We start from the raw sequence: 18,760 nt of genomic DNA, 5'->3' as shown, positions 1-18,760 counted from the left end.
GATGTAAATAATCAGAAATAACTTTTGACAGAATGAGTTGCCTCTCTTAGATATAATAGAATACAGTGGAAGAAAAAGAGGAAATTTCGTGTGTTTAAGTTGATTATATTGTGTTTCCTTTCAATCGTACTTTACATGCTTTTATTTCAGTCTTAATAGTTTGTGTTTTAATCGTACTCTAGTCAATATTTAAACTATATAGAATGCCAAATGTACAATCTAGTCATTTCCACTTTGATTCACACAGAGACAATCTAAAAACTGGATGCTGGAAAACATTACTGCTTTTAATATGCATAACTTTGTTTGCTTTATTTATGATAACAAAATCTTGAAAACTTTAGATATTTCATTTAACTTAGGGAGGAATGTTGTATCCCTCCCGGCAATTTCTGTTACTGCTTCGTAGTCGTAAATGTATAATGTATGAATCACCGGTGTACATGTTTTGATTACCATAATAAACAGTTACAAAACCATGCCGTCCTTTTATTTCAAACAACGCTTCTAAATATATAATAAATTCAGCAGCTCACATGAAGAATTCTACCTCTGAAGGGAGGCTAGAACCCACATCAGTATGGGGCAAATGATTAGAAGTAAGCGACCTTAATCACTCATCCATGGATGTCCCAAATTTTCTTAACACAATTAGATTGAAATATCTTATAGAGCTCACAGAAAGGCATTATGATGATTAAAGCAATTAGATGGAATTATCTTACAGAACTAATTGGAAGGCATAATGATATTAACACAATTAGATTGAATTATCTTATAGAGCTCATTTAAAGGCATAATGATGTTTAAAGCAACTAGATTGAATTATCTTATAGAGCTCATTGAAAGGCATCATGATGTTTAAAGCAACTAGATTGATTTATATTATAGAGCTCATTGAAAGGCATTATGATGATTAAAGCAATTAGACTGAATTATCTTATACAGCTCATTGAAAGACATTATGATGATTAAAGCAATTAGATTGCATTATCTTATAGAGCTCATTGAAAGACATTATGATGATTAAAGAAATTAGATTGCATTATCTTATAGAGCTCATTGAAAGACATTATGATGATTAAAGAAATTAGATTGAATTATCTTATAGAGCTCATTGAAAGACATTATGATGATTAAAGAAATTAGATTGAATTATCTTATAGAGCTCATTGAAAGACATTATGATGATCAAAGAAATTAGATTGCATTATCTTATAGAGCTCATTGAAAGACATTATGATGATCAAAGCAATTAGATTGCAGTATCTTATAGAGCTCATTGAAAGACATTATAATGATCAAAGAAATTAGATTGAATTATCTTATAGAGCTCATTGAAAGACATTATCATGATCAAAGAAATTAGATTGAATTATCTTATAGAGCTCAATGAAAGGCATATGATGAATAAAGCAATTAGATTGAATTATCTTATAGAGCTCATTGAAAGGCATTATGCTGATTAAAGCAATTAGATTGAATTATCTTATAGAGCTCATTGAAAGGCATTATGCTGATTAAAGCAATTAGATTGAAGTATCTTATAGAGCTTATTGAAAGGCATTATGATGTTTAAAGCAATTTATTCAGGTTGTCATTAGCCTTCTACAGACAAAATTATTAATGATGCATATTTCGTGGTAGCTAGGCAACGTACGGGCAAACATAATTTTATTGTTCGCCAGACATTAAACAAACAGGTATTGCACATGTTTTGATTACAATGCTTTGCCAGATTATTTGAATATTTCATGAACTGTTTCATGTGTTTTCAGGTTCGAAGTGATTTCATTTGAATCAACGTTGCTGATTGCAGATATGGAGCGATCTTCTGCGCATGTCCGGAAGTGATTATCAATTAGAGCCCACAGCAAAAAAAATGCGCAAATTATTAATAAAGTGATGAGTGAGAATAAAATGGTTATAACAACAAACGTGTACCGCTCCCCTCAAGGTCAATGCTTACAAATATATACATTTACACTTTCTCTTAAGTTCAGGGCAAACAATCACGTAAGTCTCCATACAATCAATAACGGGCTTCCTAAAGGTCAGTGCTTGCAATCATGTATCGACTTTATCAAGGTCAGTTCTTATAATAATATACTGGCTCCTTCAATTAATTAATTTATTATGTTGGGTTTAACGTCGAACAGACACAATCATAGGTCATATGGCGACTTTTCAGCTTTGATGGTGGAGGAAGATCCCATGTGCCCCTCCGTGCATTATTTCATCTGCATAATTTAAACAAAAACCTTAAATGGTTATTAAAGGTAACCATGGACTAGCTGTGTAAAATCCCAATTAAAAGACCAGTTGCAGAACTTCAACGCTGAATACCAATACTAGGTTTGAAGATTCTAGGTCAAATACTTTTTGAGATATACACGACAAAATTTGGGCGGTCGTACGGATGGACGGGTAAAACTCTAAGGGCCCAAAAATATTTACTGGGCTCAAATATGCGTTCTTTGCATGACATTTTGATGTTTGACAACAATAAACACGCCTGTTCATGCACTGGTTACAAATATCATGAATGTCAGTGCCAAATTGTCTGAATTGTCTCTGTAGTAACAATGAAGATACATTAGTCCCTAACTTTTCTCCTGGAAAGCATGTATAATCACCACCATGAAAACACTTTTGGTTTGTTTTGTGTTAGGTCTTTAAGGACATTAGGACAGGTCTGTTGAAATTCCACAGTAGCAACCATGCTTTCCTCATTTCCTCATGGACAGAGGTGAAATGAATAACTTCTCGGTATTTTGACGATCTGACAATAAATACAATTTTAAAGCCCAAGATACTTTCTTGAGGCAATACATCATAAGAGCTGTATATCTCTGATATTTTTAAATTTAAGAGTTTAAGTACTGTCCCCAAATTTTATATAACTAACGAGAAATCCTGCCTAGATGTTTACTTTTGCATTTTGCATGTATTCCACTTACAAAATACTAGAAAAATGTAGATGAGTCAAAGTTAAAGGAAATTATGTACCACATTCGGTACTCCAATTAAATTTTATTTTCGTCCGCTGTATCGTAGTGAGCTATTTTCATCATATTTCCATTTTACGATAAAGAGGGGGTTAATCAAGCTAAAGGCATTACGATCATACATATATACATACATATATAAATATATATAAATGTAATGAACTGTGAAAAATGATACATGTATAAACATTAATACAATAGTATAATTCAGAGAGCAATTTTTAGGTTTTCCTTATTCTTTCGTTAAAGGGTAACGATTACACGCAATAATATTAAAAAATGATTCTGTTGTGGTGTTTGTGACATCAAGTTCAGCACATTCGTTTCCCAGTTTAAAACATTATAACCTGAAGAATAACCTGTCAATAGATAGTATATAAACCGAACAAATCAGCTAATCGGTGTTTATTTGGCCAATATCTTAAACATTACTGAAGTTACTTTTTGAAAAAAAATACGAGCAGTATATTCGTAATAAATATTTTCGAGCATAAATCAAAATTTAAACCTCCATATTCTTACATATGGCATTCATTCGTTTTTAAAAACGTAAGTATTTCGTACTTTGTTATTTTTTAAAAGTGGAATGTGGATGTAAAATGAAACAAATACAAATTATGTCTTTTCGTTATTTGTTATTTTTTGAAATTCTGATATATTATGGATAACATGTCGTCTAATTGGATGCTTAAGTTCCAAAAAGTACTTTCCGTAATGTTCTAAATATGTGCATGTAGCAAATGGCGGGTTAGCAAATTAGTTCATTATATCATACAGATATATTGCACCCGCTATTCTGCTTTTCGAAGAAAGCGATTACGACAAACTAATGCGTATACATCAAATCATTAACAATCAACAAAACAAATCGAAACTTTACTATTTTAAGATATCGTCCACTCGATCAAATTGCTCTTCGTTTAACAAAGGAGATGGTTTCTATACCGACGGGAACTTTACCAATGCAACATGCAATACCGTTTATTTCTTTTACTAGACTCAAGTTATATGAGTTTAAATAGGTATATTCTTCTTCCTCTTCGTCAACGTTTTCTGTTTCATGAAATCTTATAGCACCACCATTTGTCATAGCTAAAGCACTCTGGAATGTTATTGTGTTTCCCGCTATTTTGTAGTTAGCAACGCAAGCACCATTTTGGTCAGTAATTCTTTTAACGTTTTCAACAAATGAACCGGAAATATGTTTGATCTTCACGAGTTTCCTGTGCGTTTGTTTATCTCCAAGGTCTTCTGCGTGATATTCATCTGTGCTTATTTCGAGCAAACTTCCTTCGCCGTATGTTCGATCGTAAGATCCGTAATACATATATTGAGAACTGACGTCGTCCGTCAAATCAATGGTAACAAACATATTGGTTCTTTCACGATGAACAAAGTTTTCTAGCGGGGTAGATCCTTTTGTTGCATTGTATTGATAAACTTGAACCTGCTCCTCGCTGGTAAGTATTCCAGTTGGGGTTACAACCATAGCAAACTCCTCTATTGGCATAATCGGAAAGCGAATTTCATACAATGCGTCTCCGAGACATTCCCGCAAATTGTTTGCATCTGGAGAAATGTTCTTTGCTTTGCAATTGTGTTTGGACCAATTTAACGCTGCCTTAAAGATATTTACCTCATCCTCTGACAATTCGTCATGTTTAAGTACATTTAGCAGTGTCGAATGAGATATGCTCGAAAAACCTTCTGCAGAAAATACGTCAGATGCATTCTCTAGGATGTAATCGAAGCATTTTTCTTGCAGGGGTTTAATTTCATAGAAAACAGCCTGTTCATGGATCGAACATACGTTACTGGGATCAATGTTACTTTCAAGGAAAGAAGAACATTGTTTCACAAGACCCGTTAGTGCATATTTCTTTGCAGCGTACAAGCAGCGTAAGACGTTACTTCCATCCAACTGCGGCTTATCTGAATACACAAATCTAAAAGAAAGTAAATAAACAATGAATACAAATTGACAACGCGTCGTACAAGCAGCGTAAGACGTTACTTCCATTCAGCTGCGGCTATCTAAATACACAAATCTGAAAGATAGTAAATATCTGCCGGAATAAAATAATGTTTACAAACGGACATTGCGTCATAAGAAACCACAATTTTCAACTTTTTGTCCGTTTAGTTTTACATGTTATGTATATAGTTTTGTATATGTCACAATTAAAAGGTAAAACATTATAATACTTTTTCTAATTTAAAAATATTAACTGCAGTACGTTCCATTCTAGTTTTTGAATAATTCAAGATTAGTCGGCATCTTTTGATATTAATAGCAGGTTCAAGTCAAATAACTTTGGCCTTTTAAACGTATATCGATGATAACTTGGTCCGAGATATTGAACAATCTTAAAGCTAGTAAAATAACTTTATAACTTTGTACTTAATTCAAATATAAGCTAAACACATATTCGTAAATAAAACTTATACTTTTATGTTTGTAATTTGTTGAAATATAAGTTAAACACCTGCTGTATACGATACCAACCTCAGAAGATCCTTCGTTGTTTCAGGTTCTATGTCTTCAATAGATATTGTACTTCCTCCTTCTGCCAGTGTACCGTAAAACATCGCTTCAAATACGGGACTGCGCATGCTCAATACAAATTTATGCGCCGGAAGTTTAACATCTTTATGGCTTTTGAAGACAAAACAGATATCAGACAGGTGTTCTGACAGACAAAGATGTGACAAACATTGTTCTGCTGTCTTTGTTTCTCTCCAATCCATGTCTGTATCTTCCATGGGACTGAAAAAAGTGATTAAACATATCAGTTTTTACACCGTGTATACAATTCACACGTGAAAACATTTAAGGATTCTGAACCTAGGTACCATTTGCGAAAGTTCCTGAATTGTCTACTTTATGCATTAAAGGCACTTACCTCGAGTTTTGGCTCAAAATTATATTGTTTTAAATATACGTTTGGTCCTATTATGAACATAAATAACACAAGTTTTTGTTTTTAAAGTAACTATAGAGACAAAAATCATACCCAAGTCGGGAATCGAACCCAGCTCACCCCCGGAATGAAAGGTTTCATGTGGTCTTGACAAATACACCAGGGATGATTACGTGCTGGTGTTCGTTAAATATAGAGAAGGTTATCTCTAGTACCCCGTTATAAACGCTTTTCAATTTTGAATGGAACAATTAGTAAAAACAACTAACTCTTATGTGTTTCCATAACTTAAGCCAAGTTTCAAGGCCTTCTTAAAAATATAGCAGTAGTTTTCTGATATCTGAAAAAAGAATCTGTTTTTGTTGTCCGATCTGAAGAAAAACACCTTTAATTACATGTTTCAGCTAATTATCGAAATATTACAGTAAAATGTCTCTGGTATTGCCCCTGTTAAAAATATCAAATACATTCAACTGGTGAGAAATTATAGAATGTATAAGTTTAATCAAAATATGAAACAAAAAGAAATCTTGTAAGGATGATAACATATTTTTCACTCATAAACACCATATCTTACATTTTCACTCGATGCAGCTCGTGAAAATATTGCATCTCATGTTCACTCATAATAGATATGTTAATCTTACATTGAAACAAACAAATACCCTCTATATCTATATAAAGCGATACCTTTTCTTATCCAATGATTTAGTTGATTTCGCATTCCCCAACGTTGCCACTCTTTTTCGAGGCATTTTATTTCTTTTTCGCCAAACTCTTTACCACGGTTTGTCTATGAAATCTGAAAATATAGACTAATAAAGACGTTTCAAATAAGTTATAAGAAGTCTACAAACAGGCAACGTTAAAAGTTGTAGAGTAAGTACATTTACCTTGCAAGATCTTGTACCAAATCAATAGAATTGTATTGATGAAACATATCTCTGCAGCGCCGTTTCAAATTTGTGCTGAATGGGTAAAGGTCTTACAATTTTTTCATTACTCTTTCATGTAATTATAAACTGTTGCGAGGGTAACATAGCTTAGGAAATCAATATGTACTGCAAGTGTTGCATTTTCCATTATTTCTCATGAACAGACTCAACCAAACCGAGTCTGCAATTTTCACTGTTTGCATTGTTCTCGGTGCTTCCGAGGGATCTACTTTCCAGATTATATTTACTTCACAGCGGCGGGTGTTAAGTGCTGTGTGGCGGCCGTAAAAAGTCGCCACGACTTCGTCTCAGTGTTCTTATATTTTCTGGTCCTTCGGGACCACTGATTTCAACTAATTTAGATTTGAAAATTGAATACTGCTCAAGCCGGTGCTAGGGGGCGTGGGCAGTTTTGCATTTTCCATTACTGCTCATGAACAGACTCAGTCAAACCGAGTTAGCAATATTTCACTCTTTGCATTGTTCTCGGTGCTTCCCAGGGATCTACTTTCCAGATTATATTTACAGGTAATAATTTATTCAATGTAAAAAAGTTAATGTTATGATATGAAGCCGGATCGCGTTACACGACGATATGGGGACTAGTATTTACGTACTATTTGTCAAAAGAAATTGATATTCGAAAATAGAAATCTTTTGACGAAAAGTCTCCTTTTTGACTTTGTTATAATACATTTTTATCATACTTTTGCTCTGTATATTACCAACTGGTTTTGACACAATGATAAGTATTTAGTATCCATACGTTTGCAACCACTGAAATGGTCATGAAGTAGTTTATCAGGTTTCCATAATAATAGAACATAACATAACATAACGTAAACTTACAGCTTTAAAAACTGTAAATATGTCGAAAAGTTACGTGTTTAGAATTATTACAGGTACAAATAGTTTTAGGATGAATTATAATTCTCTTGAAATAGTAACAATTACTACAAAAAATGGCACAATAAATGATCCTGTATGTAAAGAATAATGTCAAATATGTTTACAGTCTAAAAATTACAAAAGTATGATACAAGATAAAAATTATGCTTCAGATCTTGTAAATAAAACACTTCTTATCATGAAAACATATGACAAACTTGTCATTATTTCTTTTAAACTAATCAGCCTCAAATATTGTTCAAATAGTCAATGTTTGTACTTACACATGTCCTTTTATAATTATATTAAGTAATAACACATTTTCTCTTACTCATTAACGGTTTAAATTACAATATTGTAGATGAAGAGGTGTTCATTTTAATTTCAGTTTTATCCCTCCAAAATGCATTAAGATGGCCGACAATACTCATATTTCCCTCCGAAAAAATTACACCGTAATTTTGAGACGCTGTAACTTTCAACGGTATTTTTACAGCTTTATTTCTGAGACATTTCATGTTTTACACCTGTGGACTTCAAATGTATATATTTCTGGTCATAATTTCCAGTTACAGGTCTTTTGCAGCTGTAATTTCAGATATTTCTGGTCATAATTTCCAGTTGCAGGTCTTTTGCAGCAGTAATTTCAGAATGAATGTCTTTTACAGACGTATAACAGCTGCAAAACCACTGGCACCAGACCGGAAAGAAAATGCCTCTCTACATGTTATACCCTACCCCTAGGTATTCTATAAGAACCATGGTCGTGAACGGGAAAAATATACTAACCCATTTCAATCCCCCATTCCATACTTAAAACGCGCAGTTCGGTAAATGTGTACTGTGGATATTGAACAAGTGGTAATTTATCTTCCATTGTGTACCAGTCACTTTTCTTCAATATTTCTTATCTGAGAGAAACAACGCGTAGTTTATAGTTTTTTTTCAACGTTAAACAAAAAACTTAGTTGAACTTCCCTAGTGAAGTTCCGGTCTAGATTACAAACACTTTCTGATTGGCTGATGTGAAAATTTATGTCAGTCGTCGTTTAACTACACGTGTTCGCTAATATGTGTACATGCTGCATAAATGTGCAATATGAATTAAATAAACAGTACAGATGTATACCAATGTATGACTTCAAATTCAAAATCATATATAAGATGAATTTCATTCATCATTTCGAGTTTTATTGTTTAACTGTGAATATTTTGCATTATGTTTTTGTTTGTTTACATTTCGCCTAACATATGTGCACACTGCTGTGACCTCTAGACCGGATATTCATTAGGGGAGTTCATGCAAGTTTTTTCTGTAACGTTAACGAAAGCATAACATATGTGGAGTATCTCTGCAATATGAAATATTGATACAATGTGACTGGTGCACGATGGAAGATAAATTACCACTTGTTCAATATGCTGGGTACTCATTCACCGAACTTAGCGCTTTAGGTGCGAAATTTACGAATGAAATGGTTAGTGCACTTTCCTGTTCGTGACCATGATTCTTATAGAATACCTAAGGGTAGGGTATAACATGTACAGAGGCATTTTCTTTCTGGTCTGGTGCCAGTGTGCGAAACAGATCAAATCGTCTCACTTTACAAGAAATGAAAATATCCTAAGTCCCCATCATGTATACTTCCAGTGTTTTGTTTAATTCAGTACAAAGATACAAAACTAGATACCGCCTTTGTAACCTAGTGGTAAAGCGCCCGCTTCGAGTACGGGAGGTCGTGGGTCCGATCCCTGGCCGCGTCATAATAAAGACGTAAAAAGTGGTACTAGTAGCTTCCTCGCTTGTCGCTCAGCATAAAGAGATAGTGCTAGGACTGATCAGCCCGATGGCAGTATAATGTGACCGGGTGGGCTATCATGTTATGTGTCTACAGCGTGATATTCCAGTGAGGCAGCACTTTAAAGTTGGGCATTGTTCTCACTGCTACAAGAAGACACCGTCCTTTATATGGCTGAACGAATTGTTGAAACAGATCTTAAACCAGAACACACACAAAAACAAACAAAACAGACTCTTTAAACTTCCTTGTTTCATATCGTATAGTTAAAACAGTAAATTGAAATAACAATAAGATTCAATTTTGAAATAGAAAAGTACGTGAGCTTAAAAATGTAGATGATATAAGGAAATCATACACAATATCATAAAAGATTGCTTAGTTATCTGTATATGTACGAATAAATATGATGAAAGGCTTACCTGCCGCACTCACGAAAAAGAAACTACATACCAGGGATTTCCACATTTACTAAATTTAGATTTTAACCTAACGCTTCAGCGGGTGCAAAATATTGGTATAATCAGAACAAAAATATCTAGACCCAATTTAGGTCCTATTGAGGTACGCCTGGTTCGTTATTTTGTACTTAATAGAGGAATTTTAAATACGTTTTTACAAAAGCCAACGTTGACAAAATACAGTGTTAGAAAGATTTAATTGCGCTCACACATTTGATGAACCCCTTGTTTATGATTTTGTCATCGTATTTCGGTTTGAACCGATGCTGAATCAGAAAACAATGATACAGGGATAATACACTTTTTGTGTCTTAAAATCTGTCGAAGCCCGAGAGAATGTTTGTGACTGAAGGTCAAGATCACACACATATCCCAAGGGCTTCTGCAGACGTTAATACACAAAACTTGTATTTTTCCTATTCTTGCATAGAAATGATGGAAAAACATATGAAGTGTGATTATTTATCTAATTTGCAAGATCATTGCCTTTACGACATAAAATTGTTCCGATTAAAAATATGACAAATATTTGTTTTCGAATTTTATGCAGACAGCAAAGTCATCAAAACATGTTTACTTGAAAGTTAAAAGTATTCAATTAGTTTTCTCCTGATGTAAATGAATGCGTAAATACTGGCATTTAACGAACGCATGTTATATAAATCCTTTATTCAAGTTGTCATTTGCGTTCTACAGACAAAATTATTAATCATGCATATTTCATGACAGATAGGCAACGTACGGGCAAACATACTTTTATTGTTCGCCAAACATTAAACAAACAGGTATAGCACATGTTTAATTAACAATGCTGAGTCAGATAGATCATTTGAATATTTAATGAACTGTTTCATATGTTTTTAGGTTCGAACTGATTTCAATTAAATCGATGTTGCTCATTTCAGATATGGAGCGATCTTCCGCGCTTGACCGGAAGTGATTATCAATTACAGCCCACGGCAAGAATGCGCAAATATTTCATGTCCGCACCCATTTAGTGTATAAAATGTATAATATGCCGACTAAAGGTTAGGGTTAGTATTACCATGGTTACAAAATGTATACATTAACGATACTTTTCATTCGTATTGCTTAAATCCGGTATATACCGGAGTCTGTAATTTATACAGGTGCTCCAGGTCTGCAGTGAGTCACAGTCGCAATCTATACCATGGTGCTATGTTAATAAGATGTGATGCATCTAGATTTTATTAAGATAGCAAAAATATGGAAATCTCTTCTGTTTTATCTTGAAATAGATAAAACTTTCTTATCAATATATCAAACGAGACGACATTTTGCATGCTGTACGAGAGTCCCGTAAACTACTAAAAATTCATCACAAATTGCCCCCATATTACAAGAAAAAAAATACACACAAGTCTTTTTAAGGGTTTATCTGTATAATGGACTTTTGAAAATATCGACGCAATGTTTGCGGAAACACCCCTGCCCCAGTGAAAAGACCTTTAACAATGTCACAATCGTAGTAATATCTTGTCTGCACATGTTTTTTTTTTCATTCTATACAGTAGATCCGATAATAGAAAGATTTCCTACCCGCTCTCATTCCGTGCTGATTCTGGTATTAATCCTTACCCTGCTAAATTTCTATAATGAGCTTGTCCGTCTTGCAATTTGGACAGTTAACATCGACTGTTAAAAGGGGGGCTTAGAAAAAAAGATACTGACTGTATGGCGAACAGTGCAGATCATGATCAGACTGCACTGAAGTGCAGGCTGGTCAAGATCTATACTTGTCGCAAAAGCAGAAACTATCGTGTTCAGCATGATAATAGTTAATTCACAACTATTTAGCGCTACTCGGTGTAATTTCCGTTACCGGTTGAACACGGTGAATGAGCACAATCTGCATGTGTAGCGAATTGCAGCTGCTCTCATATTAGCAAAATATTGCTTGAGAACAATGTGTCTGCAAATTTAATATTTATATTCGTCGATAGAATAATGTGATACCTTGGAAAAACTCGAGTTACAAGTTGTATTACTGCGCTGAACTGGTATTATCAATTGAATATGTTAAATATTGATAAACTTGAACAATGCAGAAACATTACTAATCGCAAGTTGAAAGGATTGAAATCCAGAAATTTCAAATATCTAGAAATTTATACCGCGATATTAAATTGTCAACTTTAACGTCACAAAGTCTTTTATTTCACAATGGAACTTTATTGAACAACAAGTTTTATTTTGACGATTTGGTTTGTATTTAAATCTCGTTAGGTCAAAACGTTTTGAAAATTCCATGGTCTTGCAATGAGAAAACAATTTCGCAATTTCAAAATAAAAGAAAATGTGTTACTTATACAAACTGTTAAAATTCTACACAAAATAACTCCCAATAACTTGTCAAAATTCCTTGACTAAGCATAACATATTTTGCCGTGGCAAAAGTTCAGTTTTCTATTATAGTAATTTTTGGGTTGTCACGCCAAATGCAATCGTTCATTCTTATTTACAGAAAAGCAGTGTAATGAAAGAAAACCAAACAATTCTTATTTTAATCTGGTAAGTAAATATGACATATAATGGTTTCCAGTCTTGTAAAATGCATATAGATATGGAGTAAATTTGCCAAATACCGACATTAGGTGCTGAGCCATAGGGTTGATTGGTACCATCTGGGGGATTAATTCTCATAGTGATTTTTAGAAAGGTACACAAACCTACATTTTGAAAATATGTGATAGCACTGTATCAGAGATTGCTTTTTGTGTGGTATCATCCTGTGTACATGCCTATCACTAGATACAGTGTTTTGGATACATGCAAAGTAACAGTTAAGATATTCTAACACAACCTGACAACATTTTGATAATATTATGTCACATTTTCACATTCAAAATTTATCTAAGCGGTAGCCATGATCATTTGCTTCTCAATACAATGTATTCAACATCATTAAAATGAAAACTGTTCTTTGCGATACTTACAGGACAGTACCTGTAACCACTGTGATATATCATGCCACCTTTAGAAACAGTATCAGCTTAGATTAATGTTTGTCCATACAGTTTCTTAAACAAATGTAAAATTTCACATATGAGAATACTCAGTAATGTATGGATGAAGAAAAAAATCTCATTACATAATACCTCAGAAATAAGATAATTAGTCATGTACAATATTTCGAATGCATCAAAGATAACAATGAAAAACTGTTTAGCTGTAAGGCAAACAGTTACAAAATATAAAATAAACAACAAGTATTGGTTTGCACAAGGATAAAAGCCATACCCTAGACACAATATATTGCTGATACTAATCCCCAATGTAAAAACCGTTATTTTCTACGCCAATATGCATATAATTATGTATAAGAAACGTCCGTTTTGGCACTATATTTAGCGTACTGCTGCTCCTCGATTCAATGTGTCATTTCAAAAGTCTTAGTATCCGTGCAAAGTACACGTGCCAAGCTACAATATGATACCTTTCTATTATATTTCTGCCAATAACAAGGCCAAGGAGTACCCCGTGCGTGCATCATTATGACACAAGTTAGGATTGCCGTATATTAAGACACACTATAGTGTTATGTGCAAATATTCTACTGTTACTTGTAATGGAGTCGGTAAATTGCAAAGGTAAATCAGGAAGAGACAGGTGCCTATTGCTTAACCCTGGGGAACTGCAGCGAGAACAGGTAGAGTACATGTGGGACAGCCGTAAACAACGACACTTTGGAATCTGTCTTTGAGTAATGACTTTGTGCTCTCTGATGCAGCACGTGATGTTGAAAGCTAGATTATGTTTCATCATTTCACAGGCAATCAATGCATGTTAAGGATGTAGACCTATAGTTGTTAGCCTCAAACTTTGGTATTCCTTGTATACTGGATCAAAGCGAATGCATTCTTCCATCTATTGGGGCTTGACCAGTTTTAAGCGATATTTTGAATATATCTTGTTATGACTAGAGCTGTCCTTTGGTGAATCTTCTTGAATAGTATCGCAGAGGCTTTATTAGGATTTCACCTTTCAATGACTTAACCATGCTATTTCATATTATGTTCTTTGAATTGGGATTACAAACTTCGTTGTACATACATGAAAGTTAACCAAAGAAAAATGATATCCGAGAGAGGACCCGGGGTTGGGAATCAATATTGTTATGTCGTAATGTAAGTAAGTAGTTGGTCTTCTAGGACAATCCAAGTGTTGACTACAAAGAAAACTTCAATGTTCCAAATTCGGGTATAAACTGTTATTTTCTACGCATATGTGCATATAATTACGAATAAGAAATGTCCGTTTTGGCGCTATAATTAGCGTAATCTGCTTCCCGATTCAAAGTGTCATTTCAAGTTTTAGTATTCGTACATGTGTCAAGCTACAGTATGATACCTTTCTATTATATAACGAAAAAAAAGAGCACACCGAGACAGTGGCTTCGTATTGTCATGTCGTAATTGTGTTATTGTAATTGTACGTTCCATCATTTCACAGGCCTATAGGTGCTAGATTCGGAGTTTTTTACCTTCCTTGTATACTGGATCGAAGCGACTGCATTCTTTCATCCACTGGGGCTTGACCAGTTTTAAGCCATAGTTTGAATAATATTATATCTTTTTATGACTAGAGCTGTCCTTTGGTGAATATCCATGAGTAGTCTCACAGAGGCTTATTAGGAGTCACCCCTTCAAAAACTTACCCATGCTATTTCCTACTATGTTTCTTAAATTTGGATTACGCAGTTCGTTGTACATAAGAGAAAATTTAACCAAAGAAAAATTAAATCTAAATATAATATTTTATATTACTTTTTATTTATTATTATATTATTTATTTTACTTTATATTGTTATATCGTAATGTAAGTAAATCCATGGTCTTCTAAGACCATCCCATTGTTGATTGCAAAGAAAAATTCCGCTTCTCGAGTTCTGGTAAAAATCGTTACTGTTTTCTCGTTTACGGCAAACCTATTATTTTAACTGGGGACCATACGCCGCTTTTCATGGAATTACACACTAGTGTAGCATTGAAGGTTCCATGTGCACCGCCGTATGAACACATCTGCGGATGTCTGTAAATTGTTTTTGTACTTTTAACATGTGTAAATGTTGAGTTCTGCTCAACCCGGGGCTAGAGGGCGTGGACGGTAGCATGTACTTCCACTACTGTCCATGAACAGGCTCAATCAAACCGAGCCTGCAACATTTTCGTTTTTGTTGTGTTGAGCGACCTGTGGAGTTTCCACTTTTTCTATTTCTATGACCATATGCCAGTTTCCGACTGCATTAAAAGTAACTGTAGATTATTTGCATAGATTCCGTATAGCAAATATATTAGATTCCTTATGGGTATGATATTATGCTATGAAATAACTGTGTATTGTAAATACCTGTTTTATTTTCTTTCAGATAGTCTCTAGTACCACATATTTAACTTCACTGAGCTGTCATTTTCCTATGCTTCTAGGAAATGGAGATCATTTTGCAGAATTTGTGTAACAAGTAAGGATTTCCGCATAAGACACACAATGTTAGTAAATGCAAGTAATCTACTGTAACAATAAGAGCTACAGCTCTGAAACTTTGCACACTTATTTATCGTTATAAGTTGACTATGTAGGCCAAGAACCAGAACTCAAATCTGCACTTTGTCAGAATGTTTGCCCATTTTGTACTTAGAAATTCTGAACTGTAACTCATTTCTTACATACTGTCCAGCACTTATTTAGCGATGAAAGCTGTAGGTGGTGCTCTTGTTTTTAATAAGTAATTGTATAATAAGCAGGTCCGATTCCAGGGCTGGGCTCAGGGGACCTCAGCCCCTCTGCCCCCCTCCCTCACATACCCCACTCACCCAAGTTGATTGAGAGTTACCTGTACTCATCAAAGTTTCACCAAACTATTTTGGATGAGGAATTATATTTTCTCATAATTCAGACCTACCATTATATTACCTATATTTCAAACCTTACAAGTGTGGATTCCCGCTGAGCCCCATAAAATGGGTGTGGTACCTCTTCCCGTACCTCAGATTTATAACAAAGATGCACCAGATGCCCCTATTTCATACTCGTATTTCTACAATTACCCCTCAACACGAGCGGAGGGCCCCTCCCGTACATTGTCGATGGCACCTTTTTTCTCTACTTGTCCGTGCCCCCATCCCCACCCATTCAAATATTTCTGGTTTCGAGCCTGATAAGTTCGAAAGGATTGCACTTCATCTGAATAGCTAACGTTTCCGCAAGACCACTTCTGTCATAATTTTTGAGTTATGCTCTGGAGACAGTGAAGATCCATAAGGTCTTTCGTGAGAATAAGTTGCTAAAAGGTATTTCTATTTTAGATCAGGTGGTATCTAAAGCGGCTAAGCGTCACCATTTGAGCAACATTGGGAGAGGACATATACAACAATATGTGTACAAATGGTACAAAGTTTGATGAAACTCCATAAAAAACTAATGAAAAATGTCATTTAAAGGTATTGCTCTTATAAGCTCTAGCATTCCTTAATAGGGACCTAGTGCATGCTTTCGAAAAAATTTAGGAGTGGACTTACCATGATGATACAGACCAAACTTGATAAAGATCCATCATGCAGTTCATGAGAAGAAGGAATTTTAAGGTATTTTTAGCTTTAGTGGCCCCTTAAAGGGACAAAGCGCCACAAAATTGAAAAATGGAAACTTGGCAGAGGACTTTACAGTGATATTTAAGACCAAGTTTGATAAGATAAACCAAGCGATTCATGAGAAGAAGTCGTTTAAAGGTGTTTCAATTGTTAGCTCCATTAGCCCCTTAAAAAGGGGGCAAGCGCCCATATTAGAATAAAACTGTGAAAGGACCTTATAATGATGCTACAGACAAAGTTGGATTAAGATCAAACAAGCGGTTTAAAAGAAGACGTTGCATTTTTAGCTCTAGTGGCCCTTAAAGGGACCAAGTCAACGCATTCAAACAAATTTAGAGAGGACGTTATAATGATGCCACAGATAATGTTTGATGAACATCACTTTAAACTTTCCTGAGAAGTTGTTGTTTAGATGTATTTTTATTTTCTAGCTCTAGCAGCCCTTTATATTGTCCAAGTACAAGCATTTCTACAAAATTCGGGAAAGACCTAATAATGATGTTACAAACCAATTTGGTAAAAATCCATCAAGCAGATGATGAGATGATGAGATAGTCATTTAAATGTGTTTGTTTTCTATTTTAGCCCTAGTGGTCAAGTGTCCCGATTCGATCAAATATTGGTGAGAACCTTATATTGATGCTAAAGTGGTCAAGTGTCCCGATTCGATCAAATATTGGTGAGAACCTTATATTGATGCTAAAGTTTGATGAAGATCCAAGCCGTTCATAAGAAGAAGTCATTTAAATGTATTTCTATTTCTAACTCTTACGGTCCATAAAAAAGGCAAGCTAAAACATTTGAACAAACTTGATAGAGGGCTTTGGTGTAATTCTTGTCAATAGTTTCAGAGTACATGTCATCTGAAACAAAGTGTGGACGGACGGACGATGGATAGCTCACGCACCGAGCACTTCGTAAGCTAAGTAATAACCAAGGCAGGCATATGAATTATTGAACATATATCGTTCAGGTTGTATTATAATATGGAATGCACGTCTGAAGGGATATGTGAAGTTTCCTACTTAAAAGAGTAGTTACTAAAGTACTAACTTATAGTTCGTTGAAACAAAATACACAAAGGGACATAATTTTATAAAAATGTTAATAAAAGTTCTGAAATTTATGTTATTCAGCTGGTATGATCATGGGGGAAGCCACGTATGACGTTTCATCCAGATGCGATGAGTAATGATTCAGATATTACCTTGTATAGTATAGTATACATAGCGTTGACACACGCCGTCGACCACGACGGACGTAATGCTATAGGTCTTCAGACGTACGTCATGTTGAGCATATGCGTTTAACTACAAAAATAACACTTTTCTCAGTTAAGCAACAATATAGGGGATAACTGTATTTCGTTTAATTGAATGTATACATGTGACTATTTAGATACTTAGCTCATCTTTATTTTTTCAATAAAAACATCCAAGTTCTAGAATGAGAATTATTTTTAAAAAATGACGACCTTGATCATTCTCTTAGTAGTATCATGGGAAAGATATGTGTGAAGTTTCATTCAGTTTGGACGAGTAATGACCCAGATATAATGGTGTCGGGCATATTATACATGTTTTCAGGCAATTGAAAATTAGATAAACTCCAATACACTGTTTACTCATTAAGTGCGTTACTTTTTGACGCTCCTCCATTTAGTCGTATTATATAACACACTCACCTGCAATGAAAGTATCATAGCTTTATATTTCGTAGAAAATGCAAATCCGGCATTCTCCCATTGTGTTAAACTGTGATTATGAGATTAGTATAGACTTTCATACACTTGGGGCGTTCTGGAGAGTGCCTCTTCAAAAGAATGATTATCTCGGAATGCTTTGGTCATTATTATTTTTACAAATATTGATTTGAATTCGGTTGAATTTAATTTAATCGAAAATTTAAAAACAATGTATTAATTTAATCGTCCTCTAATATTACTAACTGATAATCTGGACGGATTACCCATTTAAAACAACATGTGTTTTTTATAATTTCACTCTGCATGAATAAAAAAATAATACAGTTACATTTACATATAAAATATTCATGCAAACATTTCTTAAAAGAAATATGAGAGACTAGGAGAACAAACATTTATTACATAATTAAACTTTAAATTAGTTTAATATCA

At 34.3% G+C, this 18,760-nt stretch overlaps 1 protein-coding gene across 2 annotated transcripts; it reads right to left on the bottom strand.

Annotated features, from left to right (window-relative positions):
* Window positions 1-3,398: 3,398 nt before the first annotated feature.
* On the bottom strand, window positions 3,399-10,077 carry LOC123543874 (BTB/POZ domain-containing protein 6-B-like). 2 transcript variants are annotated; one of them, XM_045329944.2, is made up of 4 exons: window positions 9,974-10,077; window positions 6,620-6,731; window positions 5,515-5,775; window positions 3,399-4,954 (listed from the first exon to the last, which is right to left on the bottom strand). In XM_045329944.2, the coding sequence occupies exons 2-4, from the start codon at window positions 6,682-6,684 to the stop codon at window positions 3,913-3,915; spliced, it is 1,368 nt and encodes a 455-aa protein (XP_045185879.2). In that variant the 5' UTR covers window positions 6,685-6,731; window positions 9,974-10,077; the 3' UTR covers window positions 3,399-3,912. The 2 variants fall into 2 exon arrangements, with proteins under 2 accessions (XP_045185879.2, XP_045185878.2); XM_045329943.2 differs by having other exon boundaries at window positions 6,620-6,744; window positions 9,974-10,016.
* Window positions 10,078-18,760: the final 8,683 nt, after the last annotated feature.

The sequence above is a fragment of the Mercenaria mercenaria genome, chromosome 19 (assembly GCF_021730395.1).
Source record: "Mercenaria mercenaria strain notata chromosome 19, MADL_Memer_1, whole genome shotgun sequence".
NCBI classification, from domain to species: Eukaryota; Metazoa; Mollusca; class Bivalvia; order Venerida; family Veneridae; genus Mercenaria; species Mercenaria mercenaria.
Note: the sequence above shows the minus strand (reverse complement) of the source record. Positions and strands in the feature narration are given on the sequence as shown.